Genomic DNA, 18,557 nt, shown 5'->3' on the forward strand with positions numbered 1-18,557 from the left:
CCAATGATCTCTTGTTTGAAAGGCAAGTTCTGAACCACTAATTTATAACTTATATTATTAAAATATAAATATAATTTATTTAACTTATTAACATACATTCATATCATTAAATAAGTAATGCTAAGAATATATATGTGTAATAACATATTTTATGAGATCAGTTTGATTAAATCAAGCCCTATATAAAAATTAATAATTTAAAATTTAGCGATAATTTTTTAAAATTAGATAAATTATTATATTATTTATCGGCATATTAGTTAAATACCTTAATAGTAGTTCTGGTTTCCCACACTTCAAGTAATATGTCGTAAAATATAAATTTATAGTGGTATTTATAATAAAGTGCCACTAATAATTAAAAAAATATTTATCGAAAGATAGCAGTATTTTTATCAAAATATAGTAAAAAATAAGATTTTAGCGGTATATAATAAGAAATATCATAAGCAATTTACCGTCAAAAAATATTTTTATTATAGCATTGGTCGGAGAATTACTTGACCTCAAATAAGGTACAAGTATGTCTATTTAATTATTTTTAAACATTATTTAATAGAGTTCAAAAATTTGAGTATCATCATATGGCTAAGTGGATTAAATTCTGTTAAGAAATCAGGGAGAAGTATCTCAAGTTGTCAGCTATTTGAATTCCTATATTGGGGATAGGAAAGACTATATATGAAGTTGCTCTTAAAGATTTGGATATTTTCACTATTTTCTCAACAAAAGTTGGATAAAATTAAGGCTATTTCTTAGAACCATTAGAAGCTTGCAATACTGGCTTAGGAATGAAACACAAGCACTATTTTTTTGGTCAATTGGATAAATTATGTAATAACCCAAATTTTTGGGGGTATTGGACTGGCTTGATGAGGCCAAAGCCCTTATTTTGAGCATGCTTGGCACATACTAGAGGAGATAAAGACTCCGATCTAGAATCTTCTTCCTTTCTGACTCCGTCGGATACTAGGATTCTAAGGCATCCCGATTTCAAGCCAAAAATCCTAGGATCCCGTCTATAGAGGCCATGTTCTTCTTCCTTTGGACTCCACTGGAATCCCAAGCAAATATTGTCGGTTTCAAGGATTTTGCTAAGTTTTCCTAGGTTTTTCAAACCAAAAAGGATATCTCAGATTATCCTGTAGAACCTCACCGAACTTAGGTAAAGGACTGAACTAAGCCCTTATTCTCCTCTTTTCCCATGGCCATCATCTTACCTTGTTTTGAGCCGGCAAGTTGTCGGAATCCATGTCGAACAAGGGGTGCCCTATTTTGGTTTTCTTCCATGTTACCACCATTGGCCACCAGTTTTGTTCAAATTTCATTGTCTCCTAGGGTCCCCTTAGGCCGTACAATCATGCATAAGCATCGGCCAATGAGTCTGCAATGATTAAGGTGTGTTTTATGTTCTTTATCTTAATTTTGTCACCAACCAACCATCGTCCCCAGCAATTCCGTGGCCAAGGCCCCACCCAAGTTGTTGTCATCACCTAGCCAGTCCTTCCATCCTTATTTTGGTTGAAGAAGGAGGGAGAGAGCCTCCCCTGATTTTAGAAGAAGAGAAAGAGTTTTACTTTCTATTTTCTCTCTCTTTTCTCCTCTCTTTCTCTTACTACTCTCTCTCTACATGGTTTATCAAACCAATGGGGGCCCGAGAGTCTTATCTTGTGGACCCCTGATGAACCCAGTAGAGAGCCCTAGACTGACATCGGCAAAATAGTCACTATGTTGGTCTCCATTTGGGTTTTTTAGAACACCCATTATTGATAATGCTGGCATATTAAATTTGAACCTATTGAGTTTTTACTTTATGATCTATCAGCTGAGCCCCCTAATTTGATCTACTTGGGCTACCAGACATTGCTATCAGACAATCATGTACTTTCTTTTTCCTAATCTTTTCACCACAATCTAATCACTCCATGATTTCTTCTGATTATTGGTATTGGCTATGTTGGGTACAATAAACTGGATGAGAAGATGTGGAGTAAGAGGATTGATGCTCTATTTTCTAAATTATAATAAATTTCTAAATCATATTTATTACTTCATCATATATTAGGTAGGATCAAAAAATTTGAGATTAAGAGTAATTTGAATATCAGATCTTTGAAATAAAAATATAATAATAATTTATTTTTTATGCTAATGTTTGATAAAGATGAGTTAAATATACATTGACTGATCGGACATGCTAGATATAGACTACTAAACATTATGACTAAATTATTATCAATAGAGATAAGAATGTATGTACACAATCATCATTATATATATTTTTTAATCATTAAATTTGTACCGTTGGATTTGTATTAATGGATTTGACTTTGTATGAGATAATATCATTTTAATATGATTTTTCAGCATGAGTATATTATGTCTTGATTATATATGTGTTCAATGATTGATGATACATTTATATAACCATGATATATTTATCTTGAACATGCTGTTAAATTAGAATTGATTTGATAAATCAATATATAATAATGGAATGGATAAGAAATGGTTCGGATTAATCTTATCATATGAATAGCCTCTATGAGCTTATACGTGGGATAGCCTTAGGAGCTTATACCTGGGATAGACTCCATGACTTATACATGGAATAGCCTCTAGAGTTTATGCATAGAATAGCCTCCAAGAGCTTATGCATGAGATAGCCACCACAGGCTTACGCATAAAAATTTGATCAGACATGGATTGAGACACGATCTGGATTAGTCAAAAGTTAAAAAATAAAAGATTATTAAATCTGAAATTATTATAAGAGAAACATATGCTAGGATACATGAAACCAATATTAAATAAAAGATTTTACTTGTTGGCATATTGTAACATGTATCTTTTGATAAGATAGATATTTGATATATGATTATGTGGATATTAATTTGAATTACTCAAAATTTTGTGTGTGAGTTTTTACGAATTATATTTTTCACTCATATATTATTATATACTATTATTTTCAATTTACATATTATTGCTTTGGTGTGGAAGTGCAAAGATTCTTACTAAGCTGCAAAACTTTCAACCCTCTCCTTTTTCTTTTCTAGAATTACAGGGTGCATGTACTTGACTATAATTCGTGTCACAATTGAAAAGATTGAATAGATAGAATATCATTGATATTGATCAGATAACTAAATTTTTGTAATTGTACAAGTTCTATTATTTGTTATGTAATTATATTATTATTATTTATGAATATTGATGTTGTAATAGATTTTAAGATCTTATATGATTTTTCGGATCTCGCTTTAGAATTTATGTGGTTATATCGTGTATGTAGCCAACCTAAGTGTTGAGTTCAGGGCGTGATAAATTAAATCATACGAGGATAAATACATTCATGGGAGAGTCAGCAAATAAAATATTTAATAATGGAACAGGAATATTTGCTGGAGAATATACATATGTCTGATATCCATGCAAGGGTCATTCTTCCAGTACTTCAAAATATTACAACAGTCCTCTTCGTACTGGCATGAAAGGAAGAGATACTATATATCCACATTAGCATCTGTAAGTTAGGTAGGACACGAACTTAACATATTAGCTGAAGTGTCTATTTGCCTCTTTCAGCTATGAGACTCCTTATCTACTTCAGAAATAATGCCAAGATCTACGTAGATGGCAGGGCACGGTTTTCACTCTCAAAGTCCAGCAGCCACGAGTCTGTTTGCCATGCAAGAATCTTAAGCTTTCGCCCGGTTTGAGCACGCGAACGAAGGCACCATCACCCACTGGCCTCAGTACACTCACGCGGCGGCGTCTCTGGACTCTGGCTGACAGCAGTTGGGCTCACAGTCTCAAGCTCCACTGGAGTACTAACTCCTTCCTCGTAGGTATGGTTAGAGATACTCCTTGGGCTTTGTGGATAGTTGGGATAAGGAGAGGCGCCGGGATGTCCGTTGACCCTTGTCGATCCATCCTCTAGCGCAGCCTTCTTAAATGTATGTGATGAGAGGTCTTTCTCATCGAAGAGCCTGGCAATGGAGTGAAGCCTGCATTTAAGAGAGTTCTGCAAGGCAATGGTCTTCAAGGCGCGTCTGTTCGTGTAGCAGAAGGTGACCAAATAATAGAGGCAGAGTACAGTTGAAGCAAGTCCAGTGATGAGGAAGAGGCCCCAGAAGCTTCTAAAATCAAGACTGTTAGAAGAAAGGGTGCTGCCTTCTTTTGGGCAGTCGGACTGATCCCCGAACCACAGCCTTTCGATCTCCATCATCTCATCACTCTCGGTAACGTTAAGGATCGCCCTCGAGAGGTCTGGGACTAATGGTGAGCCTTTTGGGAAGACCTGCGCGAGCAATATCAGAGAGCAAATAAAATAAGAAGGATATCTTCATAGTAAGACATTACAAGTATGGGGTTGGGGGGGGGGGGGGGGGTGGAGGGGGGGAGAGGGGGAGAGAGAGAGAGATAGAGGAAAACCCACAAAGCCAAATCCACCAGTCTTGTAGGTTTGGCCAGCCATGGTGTAATTATCGCAGTGGTCTTTGAGGAAGACTTGGAGGTATGGGATCTCATCAACTATTGCCGTTACACCTCCATTTTTGCTTCCTTTTGCCAGTGCGTCCGCATATTGTTGGGGGGATTTGTAAGGCCTCAGTTTCGACTCATGAAATCCCCACTTCAACAGTACATCTTTCACGAAGGAGTCTTTAAGGTAGCCCACATACTCGCCCCTGTCTATGAGCTCTTTGTAGTCCGTCACGATTGGCTTAAACCGTTGCACGGTGAGCATTGAGGTCAGGCTAGCAGTGTAGCTCGACTGCAATATGAGCACCACAAAGACCCATATGATCACCACAGCCCTTGAAAAATTGCTCACCACGTTCTCCCCTGCACTCCCATGCAAAAACATCCAAAGCATAACATGTTAATGCTACTGAAATTGCAACATGGTCGTCACTTGCTAGTATGTGCACGGAAGCGTATGCAATAGGGAAGCTGTGAGACATCATTAGAATAATTCATGTAATGCACAAACCCTAAAACACTTCTTTTGGTAATCAAAACTAGAACATAAAAATAATCAAGGTAGACATATATATATATAGGAAGTTTAGATGAAATTATTATGTTCTAATTAACAAGAGACTTATTAATGGAATATATTTCCTCTATATAAAAAAAATAGATATGTTAGAACCAAAAGTTTTTCTTTTATTGGTTTTAAAATTGTCTACCATGGTTAATGAGAGACATAAAACACGGGTACGCTGTTAGTTCCTCAAATACTACAGGTCACAAATGTCTCCTTGGAGACACGTGACAAAACTGACACTACATGTGATATATGGACAATCAACGGACCATCTAGCTAGGTGTTAGATATGTGTACAATTAGGCAAGATCAAGACAATTCAGAAATTAATAAAATAATAAATAATGGATTGTAATTTTTTAATAAAAGAGAATCATAACTTCGAAAAGCGGAATATATATATAATATTATATGAGTGCCGCAAGTTAATGGTAACTACCAGTTAAAAAACTTCCAGATGTTGAAAATAATGCTATTAGGAGAAGAGATTCCCTAGGTGGGAATCAAGTGAAGTGGATTAACGTGGCCCATGGATTGATGAGCCCAACCGTGCTTGGGTAGTGAAAGAATGGGCCTGGTTCAAACCCAACACTTCTATATAAAATCATCGGCAGTCATTTCAGATGAGGAGGAAGAAGAGTACGAACTGTGAGCAAAGACGAGAGTCGAGAAGGAGAAGTAGAAGACGGTTCCGATCTGGTGGTTCCATGGGCCTCTGAACTCCTCGTTGATCCTGTGCTCCAAAGCCCATACAACGATACCGGTGAACACAAAGAAGGCAGCGCTCACCAACCACAGCTCCGCCGTCAATGGTTTGAGGAAAATCCACGCGCTGTTGCTGCGATCATCCTTGATAGGGACCACCATGGTGACGCCAGAGACTGTGTAAGGTTGGGTGAAGTCCACATAATTGGATCGATCGGCCGTGATCGTCACGTCCCCCACCACGGCATCATACCTCTGCGAAAACCAATGACCATGCCACCACCATTTGTATTAAATGGCCATAAATCATATATGATTATTAATTAGTGCTATGGTCATATTTTTTGAAGGAAGAAGAGCTTCCACCAAAAGAGATTATTATTTTAAGAGTTTGATGTGACTACTTACTAGTTCTATGATCATATTGACTCTCACAAATCGTTGGGGCTGGAATATAAATAGCTGGTGGTCCTATTCATTTGATTGTTTTTTTTTTTTTTGGGTAAAATATTCAATTGGTTGGTTGCATGTTCGTTTCTATCTAGTTGAGTGCAACCATGACATGATGCTAGCTTGCCTTTTATGCATATTTAGCATCAATCGGGTCAGTGCTTGGTACTTCTTTTTTGGGATAAATTGATTTGTGATACCATTTATCTTCTCCATGATCTAATATATTTTATAATAGACAAGTCAATAGCTGGAATGATGAAGTAATTCGTTATACCAATATAGCCGAGGATCTGGTGATAACACACCAGACCAACCACACCTCACTGCAATAAACTTCTAAAATGACATTAAAAAGGAAAAAGAAAGAATCTCCACTGCGAACACGCTATGTCATGGACTTACATTAGGAGAGTGGTGGAAGGCAAGATCACCTTAGAGTCAGTAAAAACTTCTCACCAAAAAATAAAATAAAATAAAATCAATAACTAATTAGAGGGGAAAGGTGAAATGAAATACCAAGCAAACAATTTGGAAAATCCTAACTTATATCCTTAGAAAAAAAAATTCTCTTGGTTAACGTTTAAAATAAAAGAAGAGCAGGCAAATTTAAGCTTTTTCAAGGGACCTTATCCCCTCTTCAGCCAGCAACCGATACTTGGAAAAAGCTTGTTGGACTGTACTACAAGTAGCCTATGCCCATGCTCATAGACATTAGGCCGTGAGATTACGGTACCATGTGATCGAGGATAAGGGTATCAGACAGCGTCGCTTTTTTATATATCACATTGTGCTCCTGTTTTCTAGTGAGTTTGTCTTTAAATACTGATTCCTGAGTAGCTTGAGGGAGACAACATGTGGTCACTCAAGTTACTCTAAGGTTAAAGGAGGACCATGTGAACTATAAAAAAAATTGAGAAAAAAAGGACGACAAAGCTGTCACCTGCTGGTCAGTTGCCACTTATTGAGAGCTTATTTTAGTGTAAGCCCGCCTGTGGCTTTAGCTCCATTGGATTTGAAAGCAGAGCTAGGACTTTACGAGCATATCTTAATAATTTAAACATTAAAAATTTAGGAGCCAGTGTCATCCATCCTAAGAAAAGCATTCTTAATATACATATTTTTCCATTATTTTGAGTTGACCTCGAATCAACCATTTCTTCTAAGGATTTTATAGGGGGAGAGCGTGTTGACCATTTTCTCAAAAAATAAGATCGTGATGTTCAAAAACCATGTGTGGCTGACCTTTTCTAGTCAAGAGTGATTTGCAGGTCAGACTTCAATTTTGTCCCCTCTTTTTAAAAGGTATGCATTTATTGGTTTATCAAGTAGCATCGATGAAAATTTATGACATATTCTCAGAAAAACAGATAATGATGGGTTTGTGATAGCGATGCACTTCATGGCTTTACATATTCATAAAAAAGGTAAACTATCAAAATCTATATAGATTATTTTTAGAATATTCTTGTCAATATATCCATGAAGAAAACCTCATCTTAGAGAGAAACACGAAACGTCTCTACAACAAACCAACCATGCAAATTTTATGTACTATTTTTCCCATCTTAGTTTAGTATCTTCAAGTACATGGTCAATGATCAGTAATCATGAGGTTAAGAATCTCTGAAGCATTACAACCTTGATGAGCAGGAGTGGTATGGATAAGAACTTAGACAAACTAATAGGAGAGGAAATATATAGCTTGTACACTGGGGAAGGGTTCTTTTTGTACACTGACACTTATGCTATGAAAATATTTGGAAGAAGTCCTATACATGATTTCTAATCTGAGAGAAGTTAAAAATCAGAAGTCTGAGTCCGATTGGAAATCCTCGCGTGTAAGGTACTAGAGATTGTGCGGATATCTTTCCGCATGTTTGCCTAAAAGTCAAGCAAGGTGATTACGCCTAAATATCAACACTGGCGGCCAGAGGTCTGATCAAGTCAATTTGATATGCTAAGTCAGACTTGCCAATTTATTTGGTCAACCATCCGACTGTTTAGTACTGTTCAATCTAAGATGTAGGACTGGTCAAGGTGATCGAGTTGCTGGGCCAAGTCATATATACTTGTTAGCTTGACGGTTGGTCCTCACCGACCTGAACAAGTTGAGATATTTTAAGAGCTTTCCGCAAATGCAATCAAATCCTTTTTATGTCACACCAAACTTTAGCACTGAAAGAGCTTGGTGAATGATTAATTCTACATGTCGTCTAAACTCATAAGAAGGAGAACTATAATTATACGGTGTGCACCATGGTCGTGAACCATGCCAATCACCTCATCTTCTTTCTCTGAGCCAATCACTGAGATTAGTGCCTGATAAATAAGATTCTTACAAGAAGGAGACGAGATGATTGGCATGATAAACAGCCATAACGTGCATGCGGTTTAGGATATAACTTTTCCCCACCTCACTTTCCTTCAGTGTTGAACATGTAGGATATACTTCTCCCATGAAAAGAATCAAAAGCAGTGTAACAGGAGTTGTTTCTTGAACAACATAATATCATAGTTTCCTACTGTACTAATTGAACTAATCAGCGGTTTTCTGGATATTTATTCTTAAACGGGTCATTAGCAGAGCAAAACGTAACCTAACTAGAAATCCAGAAAAGAGATAATGGGGAGCACATAATGTTTTATATTTTGACTATAGATTTTTTTTTTATTGAAATATTTTAACTATAGATGTTACCGCACGTGCTGTCAAAACAATACTAGTCCTAGAAGACAAGTAATAATTAACTGAGCAAAATAACCAACCTGATTAGAGACTTCTTGGACGAGAGCGTTGTAATCCCCGGCTCTCTTCCCCTTGGCGTTCTCGGGCACGTACTCGAACGGCAACGCGTAGGGGAGTTGCCTTACCGCCGCCTCGAACACATCGATCACGTACCCGCTCGCCTTCGTCTCGTTGCTCACCGGATCCTTCTCCACGTTCAAGAACGAATGAAATCCCGGTTCCACTGGCCCCGGTACCAAGATCCGTAGCTTCCGCCCGCTCGTGGGTGTCTCCCACCCTTTCGGCACCGACGTCGATTCCCCGGGCCATATCACCGGTCCCAGCCCATCCCTCGTCGCCGAGTACGGGCTCTCGCTGCTCCAATTCAATCCTCGCGTCAGCCCGTACCTCGCCGTCCAGAACCCGATCCTCGTCGCCTTCTCCCCGATCACGTTCACTATTTCATACGCCGACACGTTCAGCGCCCCTTTTACCAGCCGAAATTTCCCGCCAAGCCCATCGAATTCGGTTTGCGAGATCGCCTCCAGCAGCTTCGGGCCGGTCCGAGAGACCCCCAGCTTGGATAAATCGGTCGGACCGTTTCCCGGTGCGACGAATTCCGGGCCGACCGGACCGACGCTCTCGGCAGCCATCGCGACGGCCCAGGCCGCGTCGTAGGCCCAGACCCCGAAATTGTTGACCTCGGCGGCGTCGGTGCCGGTGTAATTGGGGTTCTCCTTCCAGAACTCCCGCCTCCACCGGCGCTGGAAATCGCGCAGCGCTTCGGATGGCCGAACGAAGGGCCTCACGCCCAGGACCCCCTGCATGGTGTCCAGCACGACCGCCGGTTCGAACGAGGGGAGAAGGCAGGTGAAGCCCTCGGTGGCAATCCAGACGTAGCCCTCGGCCATCATGCCTGCGTTCTCGGCGCGCGCGAAGAGACGACGGGCGAAGGTGGAGGTCATGTGCACGACGAAGACGCGGGTCTGCTCGGTCTTGAGCTTGTAGAGCTCAACGGAGATGCGATCGTCGGAGGCGTAGGTGGGAAGGGCGCAGCGGTAGGGGACTTGGACGCCGACGGCATGGAGGGCGTCGATGAGAAACAGGACGACGGGGGTGCCGTAGTCGGACTCCTCGTATACGGGGACGACGCGGCGCCACCCGAAGGCCTGCACGAGGGCGGCGAGGGCACCAACCTGCGCGGTGTCGATTGGGGCGGCGCGGATGAAGTAGGGCGTTTGCGACGGCACGAACAAGGGGCTGGTGGCGGAGGAGGAGACCACGGGGACTCGGGCCTTGGTCGCGAGCTCCGCCACGAAGGACGCCTCCACGGACCTCTGGGGACCGAGGACGGCGTGCACCTCGTGGTTGATCATCAGGTCCAGAGCTGCACCAGTAGCAGTAGCCCGTCAATCAACCGACGAAAAAAGCAAGAGAGGGTGGGTGAGTGGGTGGTAAGTGGAGGGAGGGATGGGGAAGTACCGGCGGCGGCGGTGGAGATGACGTCGCCAGCGGAGTAGCGGGGGAGGAGGAGGACGCTGGTGGTGGAGTTGGGGTGAGCGGCGTAGAAGTCGGAGAGGGCCATGTTGATGGATATGCGAGACATCAACCCAACCAAAGAGTTCTTGTCAAGGACCAGGCCGACTTTAAAAGCCGCGGGTCCTGCTGCTGGCAGCGGCGGTGTTGGAGCATGGAGAAGAGGTGGCGGTGGTGGGGTGGAGAAGACGGACGAGAAGAGAAGCAAGAGGGTAAAGAGGAGACGACGGAGAGTGGAGTCTCTCATACGGATGGGGCTGTGTGATGGGATGCAGAAATCGGTGGGAGGGGGGACGGGGAGTAGGAGTATATTGGGGGCGTGGAGGGGACAGGTGTCTTATTTTTACCCTTAAAACAAGGAGGTCAGGAGACCGGCGCTCGGCTGGAGGAATCTCAGTAGTTGTGAAAGAGAATCTGATATTATCATCCTGGCAGCCGGTCATGGTCTTTGTTTTCCCCTTTTATTTGTGGCTCGGCGTGGATCTTCAGAGTCAATGATATCTATTAACTTACCGGTGGCAGTTTATTAGGTGCCATTTATCGCTCGCGTGAAAAGCGGGAGCGCGGATGTAGTACACTGTGTGCATGGTCCATCGCACGACGAACGATCGGGAACGGATACGGGCTGCACGAGCCACATCCGATCATGTACAGCCGTCCATCGTACGTTGCGCGCGATGCATCGCGGGTGGCCCAAGGGACCCGCGCTCGAAAGTTTAACGCTCAATTTTCGCGACTTTACAGCAAATGCCGGTGTCGGGCCCACGTGAACATGGTGAATTGCTCGAGGGCGGTAGAATGGATGGTCCTGTGTTTCACCATGGTTAACTGAAACTGGCACTTTCGGTGGGATGCCTTTATTTTTCATTTTTTATTTTTTTAATAATATAATAAATCATGATAAATAAAAAAAATTTATAATTTTTTTTTGCTGCACATTAAAATAAATTTTAATAATTATTAAAATTTTTTTATTAATATTAGCATCATTAATGTTGAAGTCTACATATTCAATAAATATTTTTTTAAATATAATATAATAATATAATAATATATAATAAATAAAAATTTTAATAATTAATTTTAAAAAATAAATTTTAGCAACGACCAACGTATATAGCAAACAAAAAATTCTACACAAAAATCTCCGTATGGCGGCTTATGTTATCAATATCAACATCACTAATACCAATTCCATACGATGCATTGACGTATAGTTTGATTCAATCATTTTTAAAATATAATATAATAATTTAATAAAATTATAACTAATTATATACATAAAAAGCTTCAATAAATAATTATTTTTGATAAGATTTAATAAACAAATGTTTGTTATAGATTAAGTGATAGTTTAATGATAGCCAAACACATACTGATATCGTTAATGTTGGTCGCATATTATATAATAAATTTTAATAATAATTGAGCGTATTATCAACGGTAATATTAAAATTGATATCTACATGATGACTGAAGAATATCACAAGCTGAACATCCATCTTAGTACACAATAGAACCGTGAAACCTTCTAGATACGGTTACCTCATCCCATTATGGTGCTCATCACGCGATCAACTTTCTATTCCACTTCTTACAAGAGCTTTGAAATTTTTTATGGCAACAATTAGGTTTTATCCTAACACTAATTTGTTAACCACGGCATTGGCTATGGTTCTTTAATTTTGTTTGGAAGTGTTAAATAGTAGCGTGTTTGACCATGTCACTCTTCATAGAAGAATAGTTTTCTTAATTTGGACAGAAATTTAATTTTAAAAATATACAAAGTATAATACGTGGACGTTCAAAACGTCACACAGAGCCTGTTATACCTGTTTGGCCAATTGAGGCCTCTAAATTTGATGGAGAAGTAGTATTTATCCTAAGATTGGGGGACCACCAATGGGAGATGGGTGGTCAGCGACTGGAAGATATCTGTGGCCCTGCTCACCCATATATGAAATTAAATCACCCTTGAATAAATAACCTAATGTGATGCTAAACTATATTGCCATTATCTATGACCCGAAACTACAATTTAGGGGACAATTTTGCAGTAAAAGAATAATCTCTGTACGGTGAAACCAGATTCAAGGAAACATGTCGTCTGGTATCGACGCTTCAGTTACCCCAGGTAAATAAATTACAAAGGAAAAGTCACAACACGGACGGGGGACGCCCCAGAGGCCCGACTTGGACGTCTGACACAAGTCCTGGGGATTTCCAGTAACGTATAACAGACGTTCATCTAAGATCTTCATCCTCTTCTATTGGAACAACCGGAAAGAACGCGGAAATTATTCTGTGAATATTATAAGTGCTGTTGCAAGATTACGTGGGCTTTTCGAATAAAAAATGTTATGAAATTAAAGTAGAACACCAGATCGAGAGAGAGAAAGAGATTAGCCGAGGACTATTAATTTTTCCTTGGAAAAAGTTGTCACTATGGCAATTTTTTAGTAGATGATTGATTACTCGTCTCCCACTCCAGTGTCTGTTGAAACAAAAACATGTAGATTCTAAAATGATGTTTTACTTGTGCAGAAAGCAACCTTTGAACAGGATTGATCAGAAGTTCGCTGAATTTGCCTTGACACCGACTTAGGTATCTGTTGAAAGCAAACGCACATAAATTCTTATGAAGAAAGCAAACCTTTGAAGAGGATTGTTGATGAATTTCGCTGAAATTGCACCATGGTTGGAATGTAAAGAGATCGAGATTTAGGAATCAGATACTACCGGTTAAAAGTTGGTCTCACATTTTAAAAGAATTACCAATATGATTTATAGATCTATGGTGGACATAAATGTCTTCTCCTTAGCTGATTGGTATGTGCAATCGAGTCAAGCCGAATAGGTAAAGGCTCGAGTTCGATTCGATGTAAAATATTTAAATTTACAATTCGACTCGAGGTCGATGGAATCTTAATATTTAAGTTTAAAATCGATTTGATAAAAAAAAAACTAACAAAATAAAAATAATGCTTGAGATCGACTCACTCGTGAGTCTTTGAGCCGAATATTTTGCAATTCAAATTCATCTCGAGGTCCGCAATAACTCAGTCAAGAAAAATTCGGATTTGAGCCAACCCCATGCATGTTATAAGCTGTTCAGCTCATTTACAGCCCATTACTAGAAAGCCAACCAGCTTTCGTTTGCTTCGCTAATACGGTCATGAGACAGGAAAGAAAGACGGAACGAAATCACCATCGCTTGACTTCAACCGGACTGACCGGTTCCACGATCAAACGCACGGATGCCTCCAATTTGGGCTGTCAAATTAGTAAGACAGACAGAAAGTCTTAATTAATTTCTTCCGATGGGTAATGTTTGAACCGGCTTTCCGTTGGACTGGACGATCTTGCTTTACTTGTTGCCGTAAATATATGACTACAAAACCAGCCGGTCGGTCTTTTTTTATTATTGATAACTAACCGGTCAGTCTTTGCTTTATTCTTTTGGGCTAAAATGTAACCACACCTTGGTAAGAGAGGGTCCCACTTTCTAAAAATTCCTTCCCGGAAGGTTGCCTGGACTTGGAAGTGGGGTGGCAACTTCTATAAACACGTAACTAGCGTCATACCTGACATTGAAATCCCTATATCAGACAAAACCTGCAGCTACCTGAAAAGGAGTTCATTCGTGCGACCGAACGATTGCTCTTCTTAAGCAATGTTACCCGTTTGATTTGCCTTGCAAGACTCCCAATTCTTGTAGATGTTACATTAAAAGAATATATCTAGCTTTCTTTAAAGTTTCACTGATATCTTTGGGGGCATGTTTGGAAAAGCCAGCAAGATTGGATCAGATTTCATGTTGGATTATGGATTACGTAGCTTATTTAAATGAGCCCCATATCAACCTAATCCTTCTCCCGCCCAAATCCAAGGAAAAAAGAAAACCGCCATAGAGTTTTTTTTTTTTTTTTTTTTGTTTTTTATCCGATAGTCCAACAAGCCCATAGATGGAATATAAATAAGGCTGACAAAGTATGACTCCACCCATCAATTCGACCCGTATTCGATTCTCCATAAGCATGTTTGGATTTAAACTAAACGAGTTCAGATTATAAAAAAATTGACTCATTTAATCTATTTAATATTTGAATTGGATTTGGGTTTCAGATATCTAATATATTTAACTTGTTTAGTATTCAAGTCGAGTTGAATTAGATAACTCGCTTAATTTGTTTAACGTGTTTAACCTATTTTAAACTTGTTTAATCTATTTTTGACTCATTTAACGTAACTTATTTAATTTGTTAACTAATTAAAAACTCATTTAATCTAACTTGAGCCATTTAAGAAAATGGTTAAATAGATTGGATCACATTAACTGTTTAATAAACAGAACGAATTCAGATCTGAATTTTTGATCTATTTAATGAATATGTTGGATTCAGATTAATAATTTTTTGATTCAACTCACATCGATTTGATCTGTATTCGATCCGATCCTACTTGATTGCCATTGCTAGATATATGCCTAAATTAAGATGGACAATATATATATATATATTTTTTACAAAAAGATGCAGAGTGGGCGGGTGCTGGAGAGGCCAACAAATCCGATTCCCATAGAAAATTTAGCCCAGTTCTATTGGATTTGCCAAACAAACCCTCTATATGTTTATAAAAATAATTAAATAGAGGAAATAGAGGGACCTGGAAAGGGTTAGGGATTTTGGGCGAGAAAGAGCGGCAAAGAAAGGAAGATGAAGGCAGACCGGAGAAACAGTGTGCACCTCAACGGCGTAATCACATTTTGAGATGAGAGAGGATGGCATGGCCGCTTAAAATACGGAAGATAGAACAGTAGTAGCGACTAAGGAGATACCCGTGGGATGCTCTGGATATCAGTAAAAAGTACATGAGCATATAATGGTTAATGAACTAGTATCTCTATATTTATTAAATGGATAGGGGAGAGAAATCTTTATCTCCCTCCAAAATTCAGCAAAACCATAGAAAAATTTCCTCTAAAAAATTCATGGATTTTTCTTTTAAGAACTCTCGTACTCTTTTTATTTTGATGTTGTTGTCTAAAATTCTATACACGAAATACATCTGATTGAAAATTTTTTGTTTTCTTCTTGTACGCTTTATCTTCTATCTTCTTTCCATTCAAGCTCTATACAAGCCTTCAGGCATCTTAGTGAAAATTTTTCCGGCTCATTCTTTAATAGGTAAATATCATAGTAAAGTTGGTTAACATTTGCATTAACCAACTTATCCATATTTTTATACTTCTCTGGATGGATAAATTATTTTCCTGAGAATAATATTTACTCATAAAATGTAGAGAAAATCTTATCCACTTCGGAGGAGGTAGATAACTCATTTTCTCATCAATCAAAAACATAATTTTTTATTTTATTCTTAAAATATCCTAAATTTATAATAATATTATTATATAATATTATATTATAGAATAATATATAATATGATATATATTCTATATATCATATTATATATTATTATATTATTATATATAATATCTTTTACATGACAAAGGGTGTTATAAAATGTGTAGATAGATCCTATTAACTTATCTAAAAAAATCATAACACAAAAAAAATATGGATAATATATTTTAGAGTTATTTTCTAATGCATAAAAGAATATCATTAAATTATTTTTTAATCTAAATGTTGCCTAGAAAATGCTCATCCAAGGACATATAGATTTTTGAAAAAAAATTTTATCCTCTAAAAGATGAGGCTAAATAATTTTAAAAGTATAACATCCCAAATTCAACATCCGGATCAACCACGATCGCTTCTGCTCTGCTCTGATTCCAAAAGTTTTTCAAAAATTTGAATTAAAGCCGGCATGCATTGCCGACTTCAATTCAAATTGGCCTACATGGGCCGGGTTTCATAAATTTTTTTTTTTTTTTAATTATTTCAGAAAGTTTTAAGAGTGATATCATCATTAATACCGTACTTCCCTTTGAAAATGGATAAGTTTCTTACCTTGATGTCCTAGAAAACGAGGTCAAGTCTATAAGGAATTTCAGGAGCTTTTGACTACTAAGATGCTTAAAGTCACCTTTTCTACAAAGGTAACCCATGCATCTATGAGATTATTTATCTTTTTGGTTTTATTCCTTTGGCTGAAGCCTTTTTATATGATTTTAGAGTCTTCCTTTTTATTTCATGCGGCCAAGTACAAATATTTTTCTTCCTTCTACGTATTTATGGATATTTTACTTGCCTAGTCCATGGCTTGTGATCATGTTAGTTCTATTTGGCTATAAATCCAAAATAATTTTCAATCTAATAATAGTCTGTTTGGATTGTTGGACCTAAAATCTTATAGTATACATGGGTTGGGCTAGTATAGCCATCAAAAAATATTAAATTAGAGGCTGGACTTAAGCTTTATATACAATTATCTAAAACAATCTTTTATACAGACCGGTCCGAATCCCATGAGAAGAAAAAAAATCCCAAATGGGTAGGTATTTTTTTTTCACCTTATAAGATTCGAGTCAATCCACTCCAAAGACTTGTGGATATCGGGAATATAAGTCCAATTCAGATTTTTTTTTTTCTAGTTGCACCAATCTAAACCTATGAATCCTATGAAATTTTTGAGCTAGGATATCCAAAAAGACCCCAATAGGAAGAAAAACCTATAAGATTCAAACCAGCCCATATAAAAGAGATTCTTGGATAATTGTAGACATAGGTTTATCCCAGCTTCTAATTCAATATTTTCTGATGGTTGTATTACTTAGCTCAGGAACCTTAATATGGGAGTTTGGGTCCAACCATCCAAACAAGCATTAAGAAAATCCAAACAGACCCTCATTCTTTTTTTTTTTTTTTTAACATGATAAGCAACATGGATCGTGGGCTATTACATCATACAGTTCATATTGTTAACATAAATTAAGGAAGGCCGAAATGAACTTCACTCACTGGTATTGCAAACCAATTCGTTATTCATTCAAAGATTCCAAATGCTGCCTGCCAACATAAATGCCGAGAGTGTTACTAAAAGATGCCTCAGAAAGGATCACGCTCAACAACATATATGTATGGTTGCGTCATGCTAACTCCATGCTGGTAAACGACTGGCTCTGCAGTCTTGTTACTACTTTCAGGCTCGGTTTCCTTTGTTTCATCTTCCTTCTTCTCTTTCTCTTCAACAGGTGACACGCTAATCAGCTCTGTAGATTTCATTTTCTTCCTAAGTATCATTATTAGGGTAACTGAGTCAATTCCATCACCGATGACCACGATACGGTCATTCTCATCTCCTTCTATAGTTGCAGATATAACACCTACTGGTAAGCCAAGCTTACAAGTCACAACTTTAAAAGCACAACAACAAATATATGTATATAAAGACAACCAAATTGTCTAAGAAAAAAGCTAGTAACTTAGCTAGATCTACCAAAGATAAGAAATCAAATCAAATAGCAAATTAGCTATAGATGTTGCTGCTCGTTTTTGTTGAGATCAGAAGATGGATGACTGGACCTTGCGTGGTGGTGCTGGAGTGACTTGCAAAACAAGTCTAAATCGAAGATTGCCGCTCCGGTGAGGATCCTTCGATTCTCAAGTCAGATTTTAGAGAATAAAGGGAGAAGCAACGGGTTCTCTGAGAGGGATTGCTTATCCGGATCCTCGAGACTTTAGTTATTTATAGAGGATGTGGTTGGATAACTGCGAGAATGTACAGTTCTGGGGTTATCGGGTTGTTGGACATATTGTTACATACTATTATAGATGAGATATTCTAGCCCTTGTCTGCTCCTACGAACTTATCTGCTTCCGCTTATTTGCTCCCATGAGTTCATAGGGAGTTGGTTATGTTCGAGCTTATCCACAAGGTGGACAGCTGCTGAACGCGCTAAAGAACTGACTGGCCGAGGCAATGGAGGGAGCTCACATACCAGATAGGCCACACAACTGATTGGATAAAAATAGATCTGCTTGACATATCTCAGCTCGATGTTTGGATCGGCAACTGCGAAAATAGCTCAGTGATCTGAGACATCAATAATCGCACAACAGATCCGAGATATCTACGATACCACCGTAACATTATTCTTCTACTCTTGAGTCTGAGAAT

At 38.6% G+C, this 18,557-nt stretch overlaps 1 protein-coding gene across 1 annotated transcript; it reads right to left on the reverse strand.

Annotated features, from left to right (window-relative positions):
• Positions 1-3,358: 3,358 nt before the first annotated feature.
• LOC105039733 (glutamate receptor 2.8-like) lies at positions 3,359-10,772 on the reverse strand. Its single transcript, XM_010915997.4, has 5 exons — positions 10,419-10,772; positions 8,978-10,323; positions 5,701-6,013; positions 4,442-4,848; positions 3,359-4,303 (listed from the first exon to the last, which is right to left on the reverse strand). Exons 1-5 carry the CDS (start codon positions 10,717-10,719, stop codon positions 3,743-3,745), a joined length of 2,928 nt encoding a protein of 975 aa, XP_010914299.3. The 5' UTR covers positions 10,720-10,772; the 3' UTR covers positions 3,359-3,742.
• Positions 10,773-18,557: the final 7,785 nt, after the last annotated feature.

This window comes from Elaeis guineensis, chromosome 1 (assembly GCF_000442705.2).
Source record: "Elaeis guineensis isolate ETL-2024a chromosome 1, EG11, whole genome shotgun sequence".
Classification (NCBI taxonomy): domain Eukaryota; kingdom Viridiplantae; phylum Streptophyta; class Magnoliopsida; order Arecales; family Arecaceae; genus Elaeis; species Elaeis guineensis.